General features: G+C 37.8%; 2 protein-coding genes across 4 annotated transcripts; both read right to left on the bottom strand.

Moving 5' to 3' along the window:
- Positions 1 to 2,671: 2,671 nt before the first annotated feature.
- On the bottom strand, positions 2,672 to 5,573 carry LOC108339140 (cysteine-rich receptor-like protein kinase 10). Its single transcript, XM_052877930.1, has 7 exons — positions 4,700 to 5,573; positions 4,452 to 4,580; positions 4,202 to 4,353; positions 3,904 to 4,114; positions 3,348 to 3,585; positions 3,073 to 3,220; positions 2,672 to 2,980 (listed from the first exon to the last, which is right to left on the bottom strand). The coding sequence occupies exons 1-7, from the start codon at positions 5,553 to 5,555 to the stop codon at positions 2,672 to 2,674; spliced, it is 2,043 nt and encodes a 680-aa protein (XP_052733890.1). The 5' UTR covers positions 5,556 to 5,573.
- A 7,880-nt stretch (positions 5,574 to 13,453) lies between these two features.
- LOC108339981 (cysteine-rich receptor-like protein kinase 44) lies at positions 13,454 to 16,341 on the bottom strand. 3 transcript variants are annotated; one of them, XM_017577215.2, is made up of 7 exons: positions 15,429 to 16,341; positions 15,114 to 15,272; positions 14,854 to 15,005; positions 14,572 to 14,782; positions 14,223 to 14,460; positions 13,940 to 14,087; positions 13,454 to 13,845 (listed from the first exon to the last, which is right to left on the bottom strand). In XM_017577215.2, the coding sequence occupies exons 1-7, from the start codon at positions 16,213 to 16,215 to the stop codon at positions 13,537 to 13,539; spliced, it is 2,004 nt and encodes a 667-aa protein (XP_017432704.1). In that variant the 5' UTR covers positions 16,216 to 16,341; the 3' UTR covers positions 13,454 to 13,536. The 3 variants fall into 3 exon arrangements, with proteins under 3 accessions (XP_017432704.1, XP_052733889.1, XP_017432703.1); XM_052877929.1 differs by having other exon boundaries at positions 14,854 to 15,035; positions 15,429 to 16,330; XM_017577214.2 differs by having other exon boundaries at positions 14,854 to 15,008; positions 15,429 to 16,329.
- Positions 16,342 to 26,215: the final 9,874 nt, after the last annotated feature.

Raw genomic sequence — 26,215 nt, 5'->3', positions numbered from 1 at the left:
CGTGTAATTAAATATGAAATTACAGTCATTCACCAATAACAGAAACTGAAAATTTAAAATTGAACAGTTGAAAGGATTAAACACTACAAGTGTTTAAATCAGGAAGCTATAAGAAGACTACTCCGCAACATCAGCAACTTTCAGCTCTTGCTTCAAGGGAAACTCCGCGACAACATCTGCTCCCATCCAAGTGGATGATCATCGCCAAAGAAACATACCCAAACAGCACATAACGAAAACAATGCAAGGGTGAGCTAGATATAAAAGCATGCTATACATATAGCATAGGTAATTCATATAATCATACTTAGATTCGTATAAAAGAACAATTAGAGCATACTCATTAAACCACAATTCACCCACTTACACAACATGCAAAAGTCATTCAAACATGGTAGACTAACATCACAATACTTGTTACTTTATACCCCGACTTGTTACTTTATAGACCGACTCGTCCGGACTAGAATGTATGTAGAGCTGGGGCGGGTTGTGCACTTGTGATGGCCTCTACTGCTTTGCAAAGCCATTGCCGAGGGGTTCCACCCGACCATACACAAGGTTAGTCCGTTACCGCGGGATAGACCTCCAGTGATAGCGTCTACCCTAGGACCTCCCACTACTCCCACCACACGCGTCAATCCTCTCTAAGTGAGAATGAAAGACCGTTGGAGTGTTAGGGATAACCCCCCATATGGAAGCCTCTTACATTCATTCAATACACTAACCGATCCCACCGAGAGATCTTAATTTCCGATTAAATCCTACCATTTTTAAATCTCATGATATTTCTTTTGGATCAACAATGTACATCATAAACCACTTATAACCATACACTTTCAACCAATCTGGATCACATGAAGATGCATTCATAAATGGTAACCGAAATATTTAAATAACATAACTTACTGGATGAGAGAAAACATAACAGAAAATATCACCACTGGACGAACACTATTTGGACGAGCGCCAAAAGCCCTTGGGCGGACACTGTTTGGACGAACGTCCAAAACCCATTGGACGGACACTGTTTGAACGAACGTCAAAAGCACTTGGACGAACCCTATTTGGACGAACGTCAAAAGCACTTGGACGAACACTGTTTGGACGAACGTCCAAAACCCATTGGACGAACACTATTTGGACGAACGCTCCAAGATTAAACCTCCTGAGCGAACGCTACACTCACCAGGACGAACGCTCACTATAACATTTAAGGACGAACGCTCACTATAATATTTAAGGACGAACGCTCAACATGTAACTTAAGGACGAACAATCAACATATATCTTAAGGACGAACGTCCAAGATCCACACCGAACACTTAGTACCGAACGCTCATTTATGGCCAAAAAAACCGAACACTCAATATACCAAAATACTGAACGCTAAAACCGAACGTTATATCTAATTGACTATTGTTTGGACGAACGCTCAACGATTGAAACTTAAGAATAATAACTCAGCCGATCGCTCATAATTACAACAATACGAAGGCCGAACGCTCAACTACTGAGTCAAACGCTAAGATCAATGACTTAGGCCGAACGCTAAACCATTTAACGCCATACTGAATTCATCACTATTAAAATATGATTTGGACGAGCGTCCCATACTAAGACGAACGAACGCGGACGTTCGTTCAGAACCGAACGCTCAACAATTTGGACGAACGTCCAGTTTCACCAGAATTGGACGAACGTTAGGCCGACCACTATTTGGTTGAGCACTGTTGGGACGAACGTCCAATTTTGATTCACAAAATTGGACGTACGCGCGTTCTGCAGAAATTCTGCAGAAACGCACCAGAGTCCAGAAACCCAGAAAACCCCAATTTTTTCATCCCCTTCTTCCCAGATTTTCTTCAACAACACAATTTTACAACCACTCATGCAGATTTACATACAACCAGGTCACTCTGAGTACGAAATTTGTTCATGAACGAAGCTATATTATAGATTTCCCTAAACACATACATGATTCATACAATCTAAAGAAAAGGATCTAGCTCCCCTTACCTGGTTTTCTCCAAGCACTATGTCCACCACCCGCAACCCCATATCCCGGACTAGCACCTTCACCTCCTCCAGCTTCTTCCATCACCATAACCACCCCCTTTTGCTCCATCTCCGCCAAACCGGCCACCGCGCCACTGAACCAGTCACCGCGACCCAACCTCCGATCCTGTCTGCTCTCTTCAGCGTCTCTGCGCCGTGTCTGACTAACTGGCTGCTGCTCACCACCGCGACCCGGCCTCCGCGTCACTGCTTCTTCGATCCATCCACGGGCAACCCAGGGAGGGGTTTCACCTCCGCCGCACCTGCATATGGGACACTGCCTACCTTGAAGTATCTACATGATACTGATTTGGGCCGTGTGTGAATGATGGTTGTGATGATGTGCAGAGAGAAGGGTGAGTACGGGACGGAGATCCCTTCCCCCGTCTTTTTCCCCTTTTCCATCATTCCACTTCCATAATGCACTCCCCAATAAAGAAAAAGGTGGGTGACCACCGTGTCCTCACCACTCCTAAAATCACGGTCCTTACAATATTGGTACGTTAAATGTTAAAATGAAATTAATCACTAGCTTGATTCACATAAGTTATAAATACAATTATATTGGTCACTTTTGAATAGATATATACAAATCTGTAGCGCAATCATGAAATTATCTTGGTAAAGTAATAGAGGTTGTTATATCACTAATGGAAAGTTTCTTGGAATTTCTTGATGTAGGGACTTCCTCTGTGGCCGTTCTTCCAACTGAAAATGCTGGGTGCCTGGGTTTTGGAATGGCTACTGTGTCACTTGCTAGCATTACCACAACATCCGACATGGTTGGTCTATCTCTTGCATCTTCTTGAACACACAACAAACCAATCTGTATGCTCCTTTCTACTTCACTTCCTATGAAGGATTTTTCCAGCATTGAATCCATCAATTCCAAACATTTTCCTTCATACCATGTTCTCAAAGCCTACACAAGTATTTGTGTCTTTTTTAATATTCTTAAGTCTTAGTTATCTTAGCATTGAATAATTTCACGACCACACTAGAGTAAAGACTTACATATACAAGAAGATTTTGACCATCTGACAGGTAGAATCCACCATTCTTTCTCCCAGAAATGATTTCTAGAACAAGAACTCCAAAGCTGAAAACATCAGATTTCACTGAAAATAGTCCCTCCATAGCATATTCAGGAGCCATGTATCCACTAATAGAAATCAATAAAGCTTTGTCATTATCTCGAGTCAAGGAACATATAGGAAAGAATTTCATTGAAATACTAAAATATGCAGATAGATCTTATTGTTTAAAACATAATTACATGTAAAACTCACTAAGTTCCCATTACTCGTTTTGTATTTGCCTGGTTCTGTCCTACTTCAAATGCCCTTGCCAATCCAAAATCTGATATTTTGGGATTCATGTCATGGTCTAATAGAACGTTGCTTGCTTTGAGATCTCTATGAATTACTCTGAGTTGAGAGTCCTCATGAAGGTATAAAATACCTTTTGCTATTCCACTGATAAGGCTTGATCTTACTTTCCAATCGAATTTTTTTCTTTTCTCAACATCTGACCACACAACAGCATTGAGATTTGAACAAAAAACAGTTAGTGAAGAAAATATATATAGAAAATACACCATATTCTATGGTTTGGCTATAGAAATGGGGAAACAAAATACTAGAAGAATTTTTCATTTTCTCCATAAAGATAAATGATGAGATTATTATTAATTGCATGATATAATAGTACTATATACAAGCCAGGACAGCTACGTTCCCATAGTTTCCCATTTTACTTGTGAACAAATACTATTTTTGTACTGGAGATTGGTGGAGACAATTGCAGAAAATACAACACTGCTGCTGGAGTTATGTGAAAACATACCAAATAGGTGAAAGTCGAGACTTTTATTTGGCAAATACTCATATACAAGTATCTTTTCATTTTCCTCCGAGCAACATGCTAAAAGTCTTACAAGGTTGCGATGCCTCAATTTAGCTATAAACATTACTTCATTGTTGAACTCCTCCGAGCCTTGACAAGAAAATTGGGAGAGTCTTTTGACTGCAATTTGCTTTCCATCAGGAAGAGTTCCCTGATAAAAGTTTGCAATAAATAAGAGTATATAGAAAGATGGTAAAAAAATAAGAAAAGTATATCAGAAACTCCTCATCTTTACAACCTTGTACACGGGGCCAAATCCACCTTCTCCTAGTTTAGATGCTTCTGAAAAGTTATCAGTACTCTGTAGAATTGTTATTAATGGGATTCTAGGCAGGTCTGGGTTCCACATTTCCTCTGATTGAATTTTATGTGATGAAGGTAGAGGAAGCCCTTCTACAAAGAAAATTTTGTGAGTTCATATCTCAGCCATGTGTTCTTGCAGAAATGAGATTCCCTATCCCCACCCGTGGTTATTCATTGATAGTTACCTTTTCTCAGTCTTTTCCTATGGCAGAAGCAGTATAGGCCGAAACATGAAATAATTATTGGCCCTACCACGCTGAAGGTAATGATCAATATTTTTGATCTGTTATTACCCCCTAGTTTATCTGTGACAAAGTAAAAGATTAATGAAAATATAAGGTTGATTTGGTGATAAAAGTAAATAGATCCATTAACAAAAGCTAATATATTAATGACTAATATTTGTTTATGAAGAAAACCGATTCAGGTTCACCTTGTGCATTGGGCTCGGGAGCTGAAGGTGGTTCGTTGGGAAGAAGGTAGAACATATGATCATCATACCTTATCAAACAACTTCCAGACCAAACCGTCCATGTTACTTTCTGTTCACAACATTTGGGAACTTCAGCCAGTATGTCCTCCAAACACTGTCTGCACGCTTCATTTGTGAGATCTCTAGTGCATTGCACCACGCTATACCTACTCTCAGTGGCACTCAAATTGAAGCCTTCCTTATAGTACAACTGGTTGGTTTCATTAGTTGCTTTTCTGATCAAACTTGTCACAAAATTCTCACCTTTCTGAATCTCTGTTACATTGGATATGTTTCTTTTTCCAAAACTATGCCATGTTTGGGATGTCATAGCTTTCCCAAAGAAGTCCTCATTTGAGTACCTTATAACGCAGTAATCATTCCACACCACAGCAGATACCCTGTTGGGGCAGAGCTGAGGGGCTTCGTTTGCAGCAGTGGAAACACAAAATTGACAAAAGTATCCAACCGCGTCACCGCCACAATCATAGAGGCCATACACAGAGCTATTGGTGCCTATGGTGGTGTGGTTATAACCATGGCTTGTGGCTGCATCCAAGGGCATCCAGGTTAGGATTCTATCAAGGTTGGTTTGGTATGCACTGCTTAGAGTCTGCTGGGTAGTGTTTACACAGTTACTTCCCAGGTTTGCTTCTTCTTCGGCCTTTGTGATGAATGATCTGAAACTCAGCAATAACAAGAAAGTAAAGCATATTGATCTCATGTTTCTTTGTATTCCTGTGATGAAGTACTTGCTTAATTGTGTTATTTGCTGCAATGATTGAAACACATAGCTAGTAATGCATTTCACAGCCATGAGTTTAATGACCTATTAATTCTAATTGTCAATTTTGATTACTAAAGTACCATTTTTTTTATCCTTTAACAGTAAATGTAAAACAAGATAAACTTCAAATTTCAAATTCAACATGTATAAAATGTCAACTAACGTAGCCAATAGTTGAGGGAAAGACATGGTAAAGTCATGACTAGCTCACTGAGAGCTTGTATCTAGCAGCCCTTCTGACATCAGGTACGTAGTCAACTTTGCTTACAGTTAAAAGTATCGTTTTCACCTAAACAAAAAACAAAGAGAATATTCTTCTTTTTTTTGTATTAAATTAATTAAATCCGTTTTGTACATGTAAAATGTTATTCATTTTTAATTTGGTCTTCCTATACATGTATTATATTTTAAATTTTCTCCTTACACCGGTATGCCTTTTTATATTTGATCCTTTAAATGACCAAATTAAGAATGTATTAAAAAAATAACCTTGAGTTTTAAAAAATTATATTATATTTTATAAATTTTTAAAATAAAATATATATAAAATTTAAAAAATTATAAAATATAATATAAATTAAATTTTGACTTTAATTAAATTTAACCTAATAAAATTTAACTTAATTTTTTATTTTAATTAAATTAAATTAAATATAATATAAAATAAATTTTAACTTTAACTTTATTAAGTAATGAATATGCAAAGATACTGATAATATAACATTTGTACTTGATTTGTTTAAACTGATATTAAAATACTTATTATTCACTGTATTTGCATATAATAAATATTTTTGGATACCAATTTGTCATTGTGATGAATGGATAACTACTTATGTATGATAACTAGATATTTTTGTAGTCATTGCTTTTACGGATTTACACATATCTAAAAGTTAAAAGTAAATATATAGGGCTGGAGGCAAATGCATGAGAGGATCACTTCCATCCATTTGCTCTTATTTTTATTATCCATATAAATGATTAAAATTTGGATATCTTTAATAAATTTTATAATATTGTAGAATCTAATAAATTTTGATCCAATCTTTTATAACTTTTTAACCCTTTATAATCTAATAAATTTGTATTTAGTTTGATCCAGAAAGTTATCTATTCCAATATATAAAAGAAATAAAATTGTTGTAACTGTATTTGTATATAATTTTACTTTAATTCTCTTAACATTTTGGTAGCCATTTTCTTTTTTATGGAAACTGTAGGAATACGATGCATGAGGCAGCAATGATAGAAATTGTAAAGAGTCTCATAATACATATAACTTGTTATAACGATAAATATTAAATAAGAATGAAAAATAATTAAACAATAATTATCGAGAAAAAGGTCATTGAAAATATATTTGAATAACAAAATATACTAAAGAAAATATGTTTGGATAAGAAGAATAATATATGACATTAGTTGATTGAACATATTGCGTAGAAAGTTATTTGATCAATAAAAAAATAATAATGACAATTGATAATAACTGCTAATTAAAAAAAATTCAAAGTAATCTAATTTGAGTTTTGGAAGACTTAATTTCTTCATATATTTGAAGTTGTATTATGATATATGTTTCATCATCAATTATCAGTGATTTCAATCCTCTTCTAACTGTGACTCTAGACACTGCAATATATAATTGTCTATGGGAGAAGATAAACTTTGGACATTTTGAGATGTTTGAAAGATTGACATTGACTTTTATTGAGTCATTGCAAACTATACACCAATAGAAAACTCTCTTCTGTAGAATTATACTTTCTGAAGAAGTCAATGGCTACGTAGGAATGAATACTTTGGGTCCATATTTATTCTAGAAATGATTTTTGCTTTGACACAGTACCTAACTAAGAAAATGTACTAATGGACAAACTTGGACACTAATAAATGTTTGTCAACAATATCCATGTTGCACAAAATTTCAACTTATGGCATGATTTTTGAAGTTCAGATGAATTAATTGTATTAACAGTGAATATCACCATGAGTATTTAAATGAACATTCTTTGTACACAACCTCTCGTAATTTGGTATGTTATTTCTTCTCTAGAAACTAATGACAACATATGTTAATCCAAGTTGAAATAGCTCAAGATTGAAAGAAGGATGCATAATGATGTTTTGTAGTAATGAAGGATAAGTACTATCCAATTAAAGTGATTGAAATCAACAATATTAATTATCTTATATGAGTAAATAATTTGGAATTTTAATGTTAATGTCTCCATCATTTGGTTCCCCAATGGTTCCATCTCTAATTCTTTCTAAGCACCCATTATTAGAATTTCCATACTTCATCCAAATTAGAGCAACTAATTTGTAGCCTCGTAATTTTTTTGTTAATGTCAAAACTTTGACGATGTCTTATGATTCATTATTACTAGCATGAAACTCATCTGGTCTTGATCCTTTTATGAATTACAAGTATTTGTCTAAAATCTTCTTCAAATGCTATCACTTCCCCTTCAAAAGATCTATTTAAGCTATAATTGTTGAAAATACACATTGTCTTGAAATGTTCTATAAATCCTCCAAAAAATTACATGTCATTAGTGTTTCACCCCAAATAACTAATTTTCTTTTCGCAATCAATTTTTGCAATTGACATCTTTGTTTGAAATTTAATTAAAAGTCTCATCCACATTTATCATACTAGAAAATCTTGAATGAGTGATCTACCTCTTAGAATTAGTAAATATTGTGCTGCTGAATGCAACATTAAGCATAGTTTCTCTCTTGCATGTAGAAAAATTGTTGAGATAATTCTCGTTGTTCATTCATCTTCGTTCTCAGGGTTCATATTCGTTCTCACACTCTCAATCGTAGTTTCAAGTTCGTCTTTTGTTGCGCTTCGTTCTCGTTGTTTGATGGAAAATGTTTTTTTAACAACTATATTTTGCCAACTATTTGACAACGCCACATGACGTTGTTTCATTGGTTGGTTTTAAAAGGTTTTTTTAAAAAGGTTGAATTTGTTTAGAAGGGCAATTTTAGAAAGAATTTGGATAGAAACTCCTTTTGGCGGTTTCTTTTTTTTTTTTTTTCAGATTCACTCTTTTTCGCAGCTTGGTTTTCTCAACTCTCTCTCCACCATTGAAACTTTCATCTCTCTCCACCATTGAATCATCTATCTCTCTCCACCGTTTCGGTCTTCTTCGTTCCTTGCTTTTCTTTACTCTCTCTCCACCATTGAAATGTTGTTTCTCTCTCCCCTTTGAGTTTGAGTTTGACTCTTCTTACTTCGTTTCTTGGGTCATTTGGTCACTGTCGAGGATTTCGTCTCCCTCTTTACCCATTTCCCTTTTTTTTGATGGTGTGACTGTGGGCTTGTTGACGGTATATATCCCCCGTTCTGGAATTTTTTGTTGATTTTGGCGTGCATTGTCGTTGGCGGCATTTCTGTGGTTATGTAAGTCTTTGGCTTTTGTCTCCCATTGTGGTTGGCGGTATTTCTCCCAAGGTTTGGGCTTTTTCGCACAAACCATTGATTCATTACCAAACTTCACATTACAAGTTGTAGAAACCATTAACCATGACCAATAAGGGTCCTTCATTCATAAAATATTAAAAACACACTCATAACAAACAAAAAAACAATCATGGGAAACTGTGATCCCCTTTTCAAATCATATTTCTTTAAAAAAAAAATATTCAAAATTACCCAATACAATGCTGAGACGTTTCGTTGTCAAAATGTTGTCAAATTTGGTTGTCAACATATCGCAATCCTTGTTTGATCTCGCTTTTGATCTCGTGCCTTGCGATCCTCGTGCAAGGGTCTTCGTTCCCGTTGTTTGCACTATCATTGTCGATCTTGCCATTCATTGTCGTTCTCGTGCTATCATTGTCGATCTCGTCCTTGAACTCGCACGTGGTGTAAGTGTAAACCCTTTGCCACCGAGACTGAAATTATGTTCGTGCTGTTTAAATTGATTTTAACAGTAAAGTATTTTACAACAAAGTATTCATTTTATTCATTTTACAGCACTGTTATTCATTTTATTTTTCAAAAAGTAAAGTGTTGCACTGCACTGATGACAAAACCATGCTGCTACAATATTTTAAGCTCTTATGCATTTTATTTTTTAGGTTTGTAGTTAAAAAACATATCTCATTATGTTTGGAAACACACTAAATTTAGTGGAAGTTAATCCGAGTGCATCTTTATCAGTTAAAAATAAAAGTAAAAATGCTCTGGGAAATCGATTGGATGGAAACATGGATTTGATATTGGTAGTGGGAAAAGTGAAATATAACTATTGCTCAAAGATTGTGAGTGAACGCATATTTAGATTTAAGCATCATCTTGTTGGAATTAGGGAGGATTATGAACCTTGTGTTTTTGTTTCATCAAAGAATGTTTCATCAAAGAAAAGAAAGTTAAATATCATTGATGAAGACGATGAAGAAAGTAAAAGGGTTGAAGGAGGACATAGAGTATTCAATTTTAAAGGAAAACAAAAAGTTGATACTACTAGCAAAGGGGAGTCTAAGGAACTATAAATCAAATGATGGAAAAAAGATACAAAGAAGAAGTTGATGCTCAAGTGACTGAACTCTTTTACACCAGTGTCATTCCTTTTAATGTACCTAGAAATTCAGCATTTACAAAGATGTGTGAAATGATTGGTAAGTATGGAGTTGGATATAAACCACCATCCTATCATGATATTAGAGAGAAGCTTTTGAATCATGATGTGAACAAAACAAATACAATCCTTGAGCATTATAAGGAGGAATGGAAGAGAATTGGGTGTACAATTATGTTTGATGGTTGGACAGATATAAAAAGGCATTCTATTTTTAAATTTTGGTGAATAGTCCTAAAGGGAATATTTTTCTTTATTCACTTGACACTTTAGACATATCAAAAATAGCTGATAAAGTTTTTAAAATGTTAGATGATGTTGTCGAGTTTGTTGGAGAAGAAAATGTTGTTCAAGTTATCACTGATAATGCTGCAAATTTCAAGGCAATTGGAGAGTTGTTTATGCAAAAAAGGGAAAAATTGTATTGAACTCCATGTGCAACACACTGTATTGATTTAATATTTGAAAATTTTGAAAAAAAATTGAAGGTTCATGAATTGACAATTAAGAAGGGAAGAAAGATAACAGTTATGGAAGATCAGTATTGATTTCCTTGTTGAAAAAGTTCCCTAAAGGCATAAACTTGATAAAATCATGTGTGACTAGATTTGCCAAGGCTTATTTAACTCTTGCTTGTCTTCATGAATTGAAGCCACATTGTTGACTATGTTTAGTTCTAAGGAGTGTAAGACAAGCAAGTTTGGAACTTCACAAGAGGGGAAAAGAGTAGATAATGTGCTTAGATAGTCGGTTTTGGAACAATGTCTCCATATGCCTTAAAGTCATTGCCCCTTTTATGGTGGTCTTAAGATTATTAGACTCAGATGTAAAACCTGTAATGAGTTTCATTTATGATGAAGAGATGGATTGTGCAAAAGATAAGATTAGGTCCAACTTTAACAATATCAAAAAGAGGTAAAATTTCAAACTTTCATTCATTCAAAGTTTAATTACTTATGTCTGAAATTATTTCTAATATATCATAATTGGTTTGGTAATTATATTTAGTTATGAAGAGGTTTGGAGAATAATTGATGCTCAATGGGATAATCAACTTCATAGGCCTTTGCATGCAACTGTTTATTTTCTAAACCCCACTATGAACCTAACTTTAGATGTGATGATGGTGGAGAGGTGAAAGAAGGATTATATGTGCATGAGAAGATTGGTACCAAATATGGCAGAAAGAAGAAAAATTAATTTACAAATTGTTGAATTTCATTATGCTAGAGGACTTTTTGGAATGAAAGATGCAAATGAATGCATGAAAGAATTAAATCCTGAGAAATGGTGGGAGATGTTTGGTGATGGAACTCCAGATTTGAAGAGATTTTTTATTTGAATTATAAGTTTGACTTGTAGTTTTTCTGGATGTGAGCGTAATTAGAGCTCTTTTGAAATGGTAATTTAAATTATTTTTAATTTATAATTTTCTTTATTATGTTTATATATTTACTAAAAATATTATATTCCATTTTAGGTTCATAAAAAGAGAATGAATAGTTTGTATAAAAAAAGATGAATGTTTTAGTTTATGTGATGTACAACTACAAGTTGAAAATTAGACAAATTTGAAAAAATGTTGCTTTCCATTTGATAACATTGAATCAGATGATGAATGGATAACTGCAGAGACAGATGATGAATGGATAACAAAAGAGGCAGATGATGTTGTTGAGATTGAGAAGGTTGAAGATGAAAATGATGGTGAAAATTTTCACTTAGATGGAGCAATAACAGATCCTGCTCTAGATGTTCTTGATCTTGATAACATAACATTTGGGAACAATGAGTATGCACAACATTCATCAGAGAAAGAGTTGGATGAAGATGATGACGGAGATGATGATGCCATCATCAGAGAAAGAGACATAGACACTTTGACATTTCTATTTATATTTTTTAATATTTCTATGAATAATATTTCTATTAACTTATTTATTTGAATTTATATAATTTTAGTAACTTATTTGAATTAGAATGTTATTAATTTGATTATGTAAAAGAAGTTTATGAATCGAGTTTATTTGACTATCACAAGTTTACATAAATCATAAATTTGATAACCTTATAGGTGTGAAGCTAGTAATCATAGCCGGAAATAATACCCTATTATATGCCAACAGTGAATCCATAGCAGGCTAAATCATGTCAAAGGAAAGAGAGAATTCCTTAATGAAGTACAAAATTTCACGCAAAGCATTATTTAAAACTATTAAAAAAATGATACTTATACCACTACTATAATTTACAAATTGAACAATAATTAATTTTGTAACGGTAGGATACAAAATGTAGGATAGAAAAGATAAATAACTAATGAACAATAATTAATTTTATTCATGTATTTTATTTTTTTTTAAATGTTCTCTTAGCATTTTGTTGTTTTTCAAGTTAGTTTTTATTTTTTTTGGCTTGTAGTAATAATAGTGTTATTCATTTTCCGAGCAAAGGAATATGCACGTTTGTGCATGCCCAGAGGAAACAGGAATCTCCTTTAGTTTTTGTTGTTGAAACTGACCAACTTAACACTTTAATAATCTTATTCGAGTTTCAATCAAACAAATCTGAGTTGCGATGGCTATCACCTGTTTGTGAAAACGCCTGGGAGAAATATAGTGATGTTTACGTAATGTATGATAAAGGTTTTTGCGCCTGAAAATTGTGGGATACGAAGTCTTGAGAGCATTATTTGCCCGTGTGAGTCAATTTGCGTAGTTGGTTTTGTAAATAGTTTGTTAATGGGTTATTGTAGCAAATTCTGTGAGTTTGAGGCTTTTGTTCTTTTCAAACACATTTTAGCTGATGCATATATTTGTCTATCAATTCCCACTTGAACTTTTACGGATATTTGATTGTTTATGAAAATTTTCCCGACTTTGCTGCTTCAGGAATGTACATCAGCTTTGCACTTTACTCGTTGTTGTGTTCCCAATTGCCTTACACATGTTAGCGTGCTACCTATACCTTCAGCTTCCAGATTAACAGAGTGGAATATTCATGGAGAAAACTCATGGCTCAGTCAGGCATGATTCCTTGTTGGAGAAACACAGGTGCTGCTTGTTCTGGCTTAGACAGGGAATTGCAGGATAACTGGGGATGGTTTTCTCACACAATCAATTTTAGGTATTTTGGCTTTGTGATGATAATTTTGTTTTATGAACTTCGGGTGCATGCCGTGGACATATAAGGATTCATTTTGTGTTGTTTTCTCTCTGCAGTTTTTTCTTGGAAATTGATCTATATTCTAACTCAACAAAAGGAAGATTTTTATATTAGAGATTGAAATATATTGTAAAATAAAAAGTATGGGTACATTCAATGTTAATATGAGTAGATAAATCATTAAATAATTTCATTCAAATCAATTATAAATACAACTTTATCTGTCACTTTTAAAGTGCATTATGAAATTACCTCGGTAAAGTAATCGAGGATGTTATATCATTAATGGAAAGATTCTTGGAACTTTTTGATGTAGAGATGTCCTCTGAGGCCATCCTTCCAATTGAAAATGCTGGGTGCTTGGGTTTTGGAACGACCACTGTGTCACTCGCCAGCATTACTACAACATCGGATATGGTTGGTCTATCTCTTGCATCTTCTTGAACACACAACAAACCAATCTCTATGCATCTTTCTACTTCATTTCGCATGAAAGATTTTTCCAGCATTGGATCCATCAATTCCAAACATTTTCCTTCATTCCATGTTCTCCATGCCTACACAAGGATTTGTAGTTTTTTAATACTCATAAGCCTTAGTTATCTTAGCATTGTTGAATAATTTGTCAACCACACTAGAGTGAAGACTTACGTATACAAGAAGATTTTGACTATCTGACAGGTAGAATCCACCGTTCTTTCTCCCACAAATGATTTCTAGAACAAGAACTCCAAAGCTGAAGACATCAGATTTCACTGAAAATAGTCCTCCCATAGCATATTCAGGAGCCATGTATCCACTAGTGGAAACCAATAGAGCTTTGTTATTATCTCGTGGCAAGGAACATAAAGCAAAGAATTCCAGTTTACTATAACTAAATTCTAAAATATGCATAGATATTGTATTGAAAGTATTTGTTACAAGTAGAACTCACTAAGTGCCCATCACTCGTTTTGTATTTGCCTGGTTCTGTCCCACTTCAAATGCCCTTGCCAATCCAAAATCTGATATTTTGGGATTCATGTCACGGTCTAATAGAACGTTGCTGGCTTTGAGATCTCTATGGATTAGTCTGAGTTGAGAGTCTTCATGAAGGTATAAAATACCTCTTGCTATTCCATGGATAATGCTTAATCTTAGTTTCCAATCGAATTGTTTTCTTTTCTCAACATCTGACAATATATAACAGCATAGAGATTTGAACCAAAAAACATTTAGTGAAGCAAAAAAAATAGCAAATACGACAAATTCTATGATTTGGCCATAGCAATGTGAAAACATACCAAATAAGTGAAAATCGAGACTTTTATTTGGCAAATACTCATATACCAGTATCTTTTCATTTTCCTCTAAGCAGCATGCCAGAAGTCTTACAAGATTGCGATGCCTCAATTTAGCTATAAACATTACTTCATTATTGAACTCCTCTGAGCCTTGACCAGAAAATTTTGACAGTCTTTTTACTGCAATTTGTCTTCCATCAGGTAGATTTCCCTGATAAAAGTTTGAAATAAATAGAAGTTGGCAATAAGAAATCTATATCCAAAACTCTAAATCATTACTACCTTGTAAACAGGGCCGAATCCACCTTCCCCTAATTTAGATGCTTCTGAAAAGTTATCAGTACTCTGTAGAATTGTGACAAATGGGATTCTAGGCAGGTCGGTGCTCCACGTTTCCTCTGATTGAATTTTATGAAATGAAGGTAGAGGTAGCTCTTCTACAAGAGAAGTTTGTGAGTTCATAGCTGAGAAAAAAAGTCTTATTTGACTGGGACAAATTAGCCATCATATAAATCAAGGAATCTGTGCTATGAGCAAATTACCTTCTCTAACCCCATCCCTCGTTTTTTCTTTATAATTAGCTTTTCTCATCCTTTTCCTGTACCAGAAGCAATATAGGCTGAAACATAGTACAATTATTGCCCCGATCAAACTGATGATAATGATCAATATTCTTGTCCTGTTATTAACCCCTTGTTTATCTGTGACAGTACAGAAGATGTAGATATAAGGTTGGTTAGATGGTAAAAGTGGAAGGCAAAGGGAGAGATAGGTTATATTATATTAACAAAACAATCGATTTTTAAAATTTGTTTCGCAAAGTAAATAACAAGTTCTGTAATAGGATTAAGATTCACCTGTTTGCGGATTGGGGGCAGGAGCTGAAGGTGTTTGGTTGGCAAGAAGGTAGAACATATAATCATCATACTTCATCAAGCAACTTCCAGTCCAAACCATATATGCTATTTTTTGTTCACAACATTTGGGAACTTCAGCAAGTATGTCCTCCAAACACTGCCTGCACCCTTCATTTGTGAGATCTCTGGTGCATTGCACCACACCATACCTACTCTCAGTAGCACTCAAATTGAAGCCATCCTTATAGTACAACTGGTTGGTTTCATTAGTAGCTTTTCTGATCATGCTTCTCCAAAAATCCTCACCTCTCTGAATCTCTACCGTGTTGGATATGTTTTTTGTTCCAGGAGTATGCCATATTGGGTATGTAATAGCTTTCCCAAAGAAGTCCTCATTTGAGTACCTTATAACGCAGTAATCATTCCACACTACAGCAGACAGCCTATTGGAGCAGAGCTGAGGGGCTTCTTTTACAGCAGTGGCAATACAAAATTGACAAAAGTATCCAGCCACATCACCACCACAATCATAGAGGCCATACACAGAGCTATTGGTGCCTATGGTGTTGTGGTTATAACCATTGCTTGTGGCTGCATCCGAGGACATCCAGGTTAGGATTCTATCAAGGTTAGTTTGGTATGCACTGCTGAGAGTCTGTTGGGTGGTGTTTTCGCAGTTACTTCCCAGGGATGACTGTGCTTTGGCCTTTGTACTGAATGATCTGAAACTCAGTAATAACAAGAAACTAAAGCATATTGATCTCACTTTTCCTTGTGTTCCTATCATGAAGTACTTGCTTAATTATGTTATTGGCTACAATGGTTGAAACCTATGGCAAGTAATGCATTTCAAACCATAAGTTTCATTTATTATTCATTCTCTGTTACTATTCTTTAGCAACAAATATTAAATGCGATGAACCTTAAATTTGATATTCAACACTTATAAAATGTTAACTAACCCGTCAATAATTGACGGCATGCCCTGTTAAAATTCGTACTAGTTGACTTTGACTTTGTATCTGGAAGCCCTTCTGACATCAGGAACGTGTGCAACTTTGCTTATAGATAAAACAATCATTTTCACCTGAAGGAAATCAAAGAGAAAATACAAAATATTGTAGAATAATGTTGTTCCTATACGTCTCAGACATTGTTGATTTGATCCCTATACATGTGACGAATTTTTATTTGATGCCTTATATACCAAATTAAGAATGTGTTAAACTATCCAGATTAAAAGAAAAAAGGCATTTTACATTCTTAAGCTTAATCTAAAACTGATAAAGTATCGAAGGATCGATTGAAATAGAATATAAATTATTATGATGTCTATTATAAATTAGATAAAGTTTAATCATCATCTAATTCTCTAAAAAAGACATCCATCCATATCCATCGTACAGGAAAGGATATTACCTCGCAAGTCCCAAGGTATACTCTCATATTAATGGTCGTTGGTGGAAGTGAATTTTATATACTCTCATTCACACTAGATAGTCAACATTGACACTAATTTTAAATACTTAATCGATGAATGGTCTATTACTTGTAGACATTTCAAACAATAACATTAAAGTTGGTGATGTTGTAAATATTTGAAAGTATAATTATTCAATTACTAACGTGTGTCTTGTTTTGGTGGAGTATACGATGATGAAAGTATGTTTCATATATTCATAAACTCACAAATATCATTTTTAATAATTTTAGCAGTACTATTTTAAAAATTAAATCAAATGTATAATTAAAAGTATATTAACAGCACAGCTAGCTAAAAAATGAATTGAGAAGTCATGATTTTATATTTTAATTGATTTTGCTTCCTTATTATATTTTATTCCTTGAAATTTTATTTAATTTTAAAGTTTATTTTAAAATTTGATATTTTGATCACTGACTTTTGGAGATAATACAATTATTTTTCTGGAAATAATAATTAATAAGATATTTTCTAAAGAAATTATGCTTAACATATATATATACACAGTAATGTTTATTATAAATTCTTACTGCTTTAGATATGAAAGATACTATCATAGAAACAAGCAATTTTTTATTAATTGACAATGTAAAAATCACTCAGATCAATTTTAAATGATAAATGCATACATTTAATAGATAATTTATATATGTATAAATCAATGATAAATACAACTTGGTCATATTAATTGAGAATTGGCAAATCCTTTATGCAATTGTTTATCATCTTGGTAAAGAAAATAGAGACAGTTAGATCATTATTGGAAACCTTCTTAGAACTTTTTGATGTATACACTTCCTCTGATGCCATTATTCCAATTGAAAATGCACAGTGCTTGGGTTTTGGAAGAACCATTGTATCACTTGCCAACATTAAAACCACATGAGACATTGTTGGTATCTTTCGCATCTTCTTTAACACACAACAAACCAATGTGTATAGAACTCTCAACTGCACTACCTAAGAAAGATTTTTCCAGCATTGGATCAATCGTTTCCAAACATTTTCCTGCACCCCATGTTCTCCAAGCCTACAAGCATATGCAATTCTGTCAACAATGTTAAACTCATTAAGATTTGTTGAATAATTTGATGACCAATAAGGGTGAAAGACTCACATATAAAAGAAGAGTTTGACCATAAATGATCTCTAGAACAAATAAAAGAAGAGTTTGACCATAAATGATCTCTAGAACAAGTACTCCAGAGCTGAAAACATCAAATTTCACTTAATGGATGTCATCTTCATACTTTCACCTTCTTGTACTATTTTTTTGACACGACTTTAGATGGAGAGAACATTTCGTGAATGTCCTCTTTGTTTCTAATATCCACTTATAATTTTCATCGAATGGAGCAGGTGGATGCATGTAGTAGGTTATCTACGCGAAGTAGAATAGATATGCTTGCAACATATATGTCTTTTCTTTTATCACTTTTGTTGTTTTTGAATGTTGAGCATTTAATGATATTTAATGCATGTTCAAAACAACAAAGTGTTTTTTACACTTTCTAAAATTCAGGTAGCATTTTATCATTTAAGCCTTTTTACTAAGATACCAAGCATTGATTAAGACTTAATTGCTGGACATATCAAGAATAGTTCTATTCTTCCTCTCCGTCACACCATTTTGTTGTGGTGAATATGGAGCTGTTAGAAAACGCTTTATCCCTTGCTCTTCACAATACTCCTAAAACTTTGCTGATGTGAATTCACCTCCCCTGTCAAATCTTAACGCTGTAATTTTCTTGTTAATTTCCTTTTCCACCATCAGTCTAAACATCTTAAATGCCCCTAGTGCTTCCGACTTCTCCTGTAAAAAATACACCTAATTTTTTCTAGAGAAATCATCTATAAATAAGATGAAATACCTTTTATCACTGAATGAGCTAGGAGTAATAGGTCTACATAGGTCGGTGTGTACTAATTCGAGTTGCTCTTTTACCTTGTACATGGCCGAGTTTGGAAACTTCGTTCTTGACTGTTTTTCGAGCACACATTCTTTACAGAACTTCTTCTTAAATTATATACCGGGTAATCCGAGTACTAATTCTCTCCTTGAGAGTTCGACCAAGCTTCCAAAGTTAAGGTGTCCAAACTGAAAGTGTCATATCATAGCTCCATCTTTCATGTCCACCTTTAAACACCTTTCCTGCAAAATCTGCAACTCCATTTTAAACATCCGATTTCTCTCCATTCTTACCCTGGCTGCAAGACGACTATTCTTCTCCTTCAAATATAATACTTGGTCCTTTATTAAAATTGAGTTACCTTTTTCCAACAACTGACCCACACTTAAAATGTTATTCTCCAGCTTAGGAACATAGTAAATGTCCTTAATCTCTCCAACTCTTCCATCCTTCTACATATGCCAGATTGTTCCACACCCATTCACACCTTGGAGTCATCTCCGAAAGACATAAATCTGACCTCCACCTTGGTGAGTTCATCAAAGAGAGTTTCATCTCCACACATGTGATTGGTTGCTCCAGTATCTATATACCATACCGAGTTGGTATAAATCTCCTCAGCTTTTGATTTCAAGCATGGTCCAACATCCAAATTCTCCACCTTCGACTCTAAGATCTTTGACGTCAACAAAATCCCCATCTTTTCTTCATCTTCTTCTTCCGTTAGAAGGTTTCTCTCACTTTTCTTCTCGGCTCGAAAAAATTTTGCAATGTGACAGACTTACCACAATTGTAGCACTTTCTCGATCTACCTCCAAGACCTCGGCTCTAAGTAATCCGAGTTTTCTTCGAGTCAAACTGTACCTGTAGTGCTTGATCATCGGGTTCAACCTGATCATCCCAACTCCTTCTCCTTTGTTCGTGGGCTTCTAATGACCCAGCAAGTTCATCCACTGTGAGGATTGGTAAGTCCTTCGATTCTTCGACGGCGCACACAATACTTTCGAATTCTTTTGTAAGGGATCTCAAAATTTTTCCCACAACCTGGCTAGACGACCTTTGTTCTTCATTCCTACCGAGTTGGTTAGCCACCTTCTCCACTTGAGTTATGTACTCGGTTAAATGCTCTTTTGGGCTCCATCTTCAACTGTTCAAACTCTCCTCTGAGAGCTTGTATCCAGACTTGTCTAACACAATTGTCACCTTTATACACAACTTCCAATATCTCCCAGGCCTCCTTTACTGATTTAGCATTTGCTATTTTTTCAAATCTTGACTCATCTACTGCATTGTAGAGAAAACACAATGTTAACCCATCTCTTGCATGTGTTTTATTCAATGTTGCCTTTTGTGCCACCATCTGGTGTCCATCCTCATCAAGTTCAACGTACTTGTCTTCCACCATATCCTAAACATCTTGGGATCTCAATAACGCCTACATCTGTAGGCATCACTTATCATAATTGGTTTTTCTTGTCAACTGTGACACACTCATACCATTGACAACCTTTCACATCTCTCTCACAAAAAAAAATCAAGCACTCACTATTTCTCTCACGGTGTTTGACTCTCCCCTCTCTCCTTTTTTTTCTCGGTACTCAGAGTATAAAGCTCTAATGCCACTTTGTTAAAATAAAACCTCACGCACACACTCAAATATTTATGTGAAATTGAGTCTTAACTTTTTATTCAATACTTATGACTTTTAATAGCCACGTAAAATGCCCAATACGAAACCGTTTTACAAATAAAATAATAACTAGAAACATACTTATCTATTCAGCCGGATTTGCATAATAACAACTACACCTACCAAATAACACAGTTTAACCAAATATATAAATAAAAATATAATTATCTACTTAACCAAAAATTTCTCTCAAAAATTACAACTAAACCCCTCTCATAATTTAAAGTTTATCTAACAAAGCCTTGATAAAATTACAACTTGTACCGTATGGACCGGCCGGTCAGGTAGCAATCTCGAGACTCAACCAGCCACCAACGTTTCTCCCATCTTACTCTTAACAGCATGGAAGGGCGGCTGCTCGCGTAGAAGTTCACTTCACACGCTGTCATCTGACCGGCCGTTCCACCATCCTAGAGTAATGTCGACTTATCGCATAGACGACCATTCAAGACCGAACAACCGGTAAGCCAGGTGGTTAAGATAAAGGATTAAGGTAAATCAGGATTAAAGCTATTGGGCTGGAGTTGGGCCATGATTAACTTTCACTAATCCCAAGCCCATAGCAAAAAACTATAAATAGAGGTCAGAGGTGAGTGGTAACTAGGTTGCATTTACTGCATATTTATTACTGTTTCATCAAAATCGCCAACAGTTTCCGTACTGACTTTGGCATCGGAGAATCTTTGACAGGTTCCCCCCGGACGATACGAGTGGATAGCGTAGCTAGAAGCGAGACCGAACGGCAAGTGGACCAGAAGAAAAATTGTGGACGCATTTGGTAACTTAGTCCCCAAATAACCGAAACATTTTGGCGCACACCGTGGGGCCGAGTTACCTGCAAAACCCAATGGTGACCACAAGAAACATGAGTATGGACGATCCAATGGAGATGATCGTATGCTGCAGCAGAAGATGGAGGAGATGCAACAACGTCATGAGGAGGAGCTTGTGGCCGTTAGAGCCGAATGTTCGGAACGCCTTGCTCGAGAAGGTGTAGGAGAAAGGGGAGAGCAAGAGAAGGCCAAGGAGAGAGGAAATGCCTCCATGGAGGACCAAACAGAACATAGCAGCGGGCCGGACAAAACGTGGAGACCCACGGAACCGGAGGTCGAGGGTAGCAAGGCTAAATCCGTGCACGCGGAAAGTGGCGCGAGGGACAAGCAGTTAGTAGTGAAGACCGAGTCCTCGTCAACGCTATTGCTCCCCTTCGTGCAAGCGATCATGGACGTCCAGATATCGAAGTAGTTCGTCCCGCCTCAGTTCAAAATATACGACGGGACTACGGACCCGGAGGCCCACATCAAAACATTCTCGAACGCTATGACGTTCCGAACGGGCAACGACATCATTTGGTGCCAAGCGTTCTCGTTATCGTTGGAGGGGGAGGCGCTTTGAGTGGTTTAACTCACTCCCTCCCAATTCCATTGAGAACTTTGCCGGCTTAAAGCGTCTGTTCAACCGACAGTTTGCCAACAGCAGTACTCAGGATCTGACCGTCTTTGAGTTGGTCACCCTGAAGCAAGGAAAGGAAGAAACGTTGAGAGCGTTCATGGACCGCTATCAGAAGACCGTACGGCGAGTGAAGGGCTTAAGCCCGAAACTGTCCTTACATTACATCCTTCCCGCCCTCAAACCTGGACCGTTTAAAGACAGCGTCTGTCGATGGGCACCTAAAACTATGGAAGAGTTGCGAGAGCGGGCAGCCGATGAAATAAGGGTAGAGGAGATGAAGCTGTTATACAAGAAGGAGAGTCAGGAAAATAAGCCAGAGAAAGCGGATGGTGGTAAATCAGGCGGCCAATTGGGGAAGCCCGGGGGATTCAAGCAAAGAGAACCACCCTGAGGGCCGCGATTTCAGCAGTATAACCTACTAAACGCCCCCGGGCCAAAATTCTCCAAGAGGCGCTCAGTGCTGAACTGTTCCCGGATCCTAAGAGGCGGCCCACTCCACCAGGGGCAGACGGAAATAAACACTGCATGTATCATAAGAACATGGGGCATACAACAGAGGAATGCGTGACGCTGAAAGATAAGATCGAGGAGCTTATCCGTGCGGGGCGACTGAAAAAATATGTATGGGTCGACTGTCCGCAGGCACACATTGACTGCCTCAGCCCACGGTGAGCCAGCCCCCAAAAACCGGAGAGACGCAGGGGATCCGGAAACGATCAGTCCGATCAACAACATTCAAAAAGGCGGCGGAGTAGGAGCCAAAGCAGAAGTCACGACTGCCCCCTACGGGGACACATCAACACTATATCCGGAGGATTCACCAGAGGAGGTTCCTCTTCGTCCGCCAGGAAACGTCATGTGCGGGCTCTACAGTCCGTTCACTCAGTGGACAAGCCCCGACGAACGATGCCCCCCATCACGTTTTCGGATGAAGACTTTCACGCCCCCGATCCCGACCAAGACGATCCGATGGTGATAACGGTGGAGATCGCCTGATACGGTGTGAGCAGAGTCCTGATGGATCAAGGAAGCTTGGTGAACATCCTCTATTGGAAAACTTTCCAGTAGATGGATATATCAGAGGACCTGATCGTCCCCTATAGCGGGCAGATTGTAGGCTTTGCAGGCGAGAGGGTAGACACCCGAGGGTACGTGGATTTGCGCACAAGGTTGGGAACCGGTCGGCATAGCGATGAAAAGGGGGTTAGGTACTTGCTGGTGGAAGCCAACACCTCATACAACGTCTTGCTGGGCCGACCGTGCCTTAACACTTTCGGGGCGATTGTTTCTACCCCCCACCTCACGATGAAATATCCCTCGGACAAAGGGACAATCTGCACTGTTCGGGCGGATCAAAAGACTGCCAAAGAATGTTATGCTGCGGGGTTAAAGATTCATTCCCGTCAAGTAAGAAGAAGAAAGGGTGGTTCGGAAGTGCCTATGGCCGACCTCGACCCAAGGACGAACACCGAGGATCGATTGGAGCCCCTCGGGGAGACGCAACCGGTGTCGATTGGGGAGGACATCTCTTAGATCACCACGATAGCTCAGGGACTGGAACACGATTTAGAGTAAGAAATTCGATCTGTCTTGTGGAAAAATCGCAACTTGTTCGCGTGGACAGCCGTAGATATGCCTGGGATCCACCCTTCAGTCATGTCCCATAAGCTAGCATTGTTCAAAGAAGCGCGTCCGGTGGCATAGAAGAAATGACAAATGGACGAGGAGAAGAGAAAAGCTATGGAAGAGGTTGGGAAACTGAGGGAAGCCGGTTTTGTCAAAGAAGTTACATACACCACTTGGCTTGCCAATGTGGTAATGGTGAAGAAGGCCAATGGAAAATGGCGCATGTGCACTGATTACACCGACCTGAATAAGGCTTGCCCAAAGGATTCTCATCCTTTGCTGAGCATAGACGCTTTGGTAGACGGTGCTTCCGGTCATCGGATGTTAAGCTTCCTAGATGCTTACTCAGGGTACAATCAGATACCGATGTACGAGCCGGATCGGGAGAAGACGGCCTTCATCACCGAGAGAGCAAACTTCTGCTATGAAGTAATGCCCTTTGGCTTGAAGAACGTCGGAGCCACTTATCAACGCTTGAGGGATAGAATCTTCGAGAAGCAGTTTGGCCGGTGCATGGACGCCTACATCGATGATATGGTCGTCCATTCAACAGACGAACGAAGTCATGTAAAAGACTTGGAGGAGGTATTTCGTCAAGTTAGAAAATTCGGGATGCGATTAAATCCGACCAAGTGCACGTTCGGGGTGGCTGCCAGAAAGTTCCTTGGATTCATGCTCACATCCCGGGGTATTGAGGCCAACCCTGATAAATGCGAGGCGGTGTTGCAGATGCAAAGCCCGATCACCCTTAAGGAAATCCAAAGGCTGATCGGCCGGCTCACCGCCCTGTCACGGTTTATCCTGAAGTTGGCCGAAAGAGTCAGACTTGTGCTCCGGAAGATGAAGAAAGGACTCGGCGTGGTGTGGGATACTGAGTGCGAGCGGGCATTTCAGGATGTTGAAACCATCCTGATGAACCCGCCGGTGATGAACCGCCCTACACCAGGAGAAGATTTACAGATCTTTTTGGGCATATCAGAGTCGGCAATTAGTGCGGTGTTGATGCAAGAGCGGCCTGAGCCCAAACTAGTATACTTCATCAGTCGTACCCGTCAGGACGCCGAGACTCGATATCAACAAGTGGAAAAGGTCGCATTGGCTTTGTTGAACACATCTAGAAGGCTCATGTTGTACTTCCAAAGCCACCAGGTGGTTGTCAAGACCGATTTTCCCATCTCCAAAATTCTGAGGAAATCGGACCTGGCGGGTCGCATGGTGGCTTGGGCAGTCGAACTATCAAAATTCGGTCTGCACTATGAACCGAGGGGATCGGTCAAAGGTCAACATTTGGTTGATTTCGCAGCAGAATTGCCCCGAGCGATCAACGAAGAATGGAATCTGTATGTCGACGAAGCATCCGGGAGAACAGCAAGCGGGGCCGGTATAGTCCTGGAAGGTTCGAACGGTTTCCTGTTGGAGCACTCCTTGATCTTTAAGTTCAAGGTATCCAACAACCAGGCAGAATATGAAGCCCTGGTAGCCGGCCTAGAATTGGGAAGAGACATGGGGGCTCAGAAGGTCGTATGCCGGACGGATTCTCAGTTAGTTGTGGGTCAAACGAATGGCGATTTTCAAGTGAAAGAAGGGCAGCTACTTCGGTGTTTCCACCGAGCAACAACCCTGACTAAATTGTTCGACAATATCAAAATTCGACACATCCCCCGTGAAGATAATTCCAGAGCAGACATGCTGTCGAAGTTGAGTTCGGGAAAAGAGAAGGGACAGTTAACGACAATCATACGCCAAGTATTGTTACAACCGTCGGTCGAATTCCTGACGGTGTCAAACATTGGAGATGGAGATTGGCAATCGGAGATCCGAAGGTTGATGATCCAATAGGATGTCGGACAATCCATTAAATCGACGGACGCAAAGAAGATCGCTCGGTACCTTCTGGTGGGAGACGACCTATACCGAAGAGGATTCTCCACCCCCCTTCTCAATTTCCTCAGAAAAGAAGAAGCACAATACGTCATGGACGAGCTCCACAACGGAATCTGTGGTTTCCACACTGGACGTCGGACTTTAAAAGCCCGGATACTCAGGGCAGGGTACTACTGGCCGACGGTGGAAGAAGATGCTAAGGTATTCGTCCAGAAGTGCCTCAGCTACCAAGCCCACGCCAACAACACCCACCTACCACCCCACACCTTACATACAATAACATCACCCTAGTCGTTCGCTTAGTGGAGCATGGATATCGTTAGGCCATTCCCAACAGGCCGGGCGTAGAAGAAATTCCTCCTCGTGGCAGTAGACTATTTTACCAAGTGGGTAGAGGCCGAACCTTTGGCGACCATAACGGCATCCCAAGTTCAAAAATTTTGCTGGAAATTGGTATGTCAGTTCGGTCTTCCTCGAACAATCATCATTGACAACGACCGACAATTCATCGATAAAAAGCTGGCCGAGTTTTACAAAAGCTTGGGAATTAAGCACGTGCCAACGAATGACCAGGTGGAGGCCATGAACAAGACCGTGGTGGCCGAGCTGAAGAAACGATTAGGTGAGAGGAAAGGAACCTGGGTTAACGAGTTGCCAGAGGTATTGTGGGCCTACGGTGCACACCCCATGGAACGACCGGTGAGACCCCTTTCAATCTAACTTACGGCACTGACGCCATGTT

Source organism: Vigna angularis, chromosome 5, assembly GCF_016808095.1.
Source record: "Vigna angularis cultivar LongXiaoDou No.4 chromosome 5, ASM1680809v1, whole genome shotgun sequence".
Taxonomy (NCBI): domain Eukaryota; kingdom Viridiplantae; phylum Streptophyta; class Magnoliopsida; order Fabales; family Fabaceae; genus Vigna; species Vigna angularis.
Note: the sequence above shows the minus strand (reverse complement) of the source record. Positions and strands in the feature narration are given on the sequence as shown.

Coding starts and splice junctions, on each gene's coding strand:
- LOC108339140 (XM_052877930.1), bottom strand. CDS start 5,555: ATGGCTGTGAAATGCATTACTAGCTATGTGTTTCAATCATTGCAGCAA. Junction 4,115..4,201: donor GATTTGGCCCCGTGTACAAG/GTTGTAAAGATG, acceptor AACTTTTATCAG/GGAACTCTTCCTGATGGAAA. Junction 3,586..3,903: donor TCTCGACTTTCACCTATTTG/GTATGTTTTCAC, acceptor TTGTGTGGTCAG/ATGTTGAGAAAAGAAAAAAA.
- LOC108339981 (XM_052877929.1), bottom strand. CDS start 16,215: ATGATAGGAACACAAGGAAAAGTGAGATCAATATGCTTTAGTTTCTTG. Junction 15,036..15,113: donor GAGGGATGGGGTTAGAGAAG/GTAATTTGCTCA, acceptor TTTTTTTCTCAG/CTATGAACTCACAAACTTCT. Junction 14,088..14,222: donor AAACGAGTGATGGGCACTTA/GTGAGTTCTACT, acceptor GGTTTCCACTAG/TGGATACATGGCTCCTGAAT.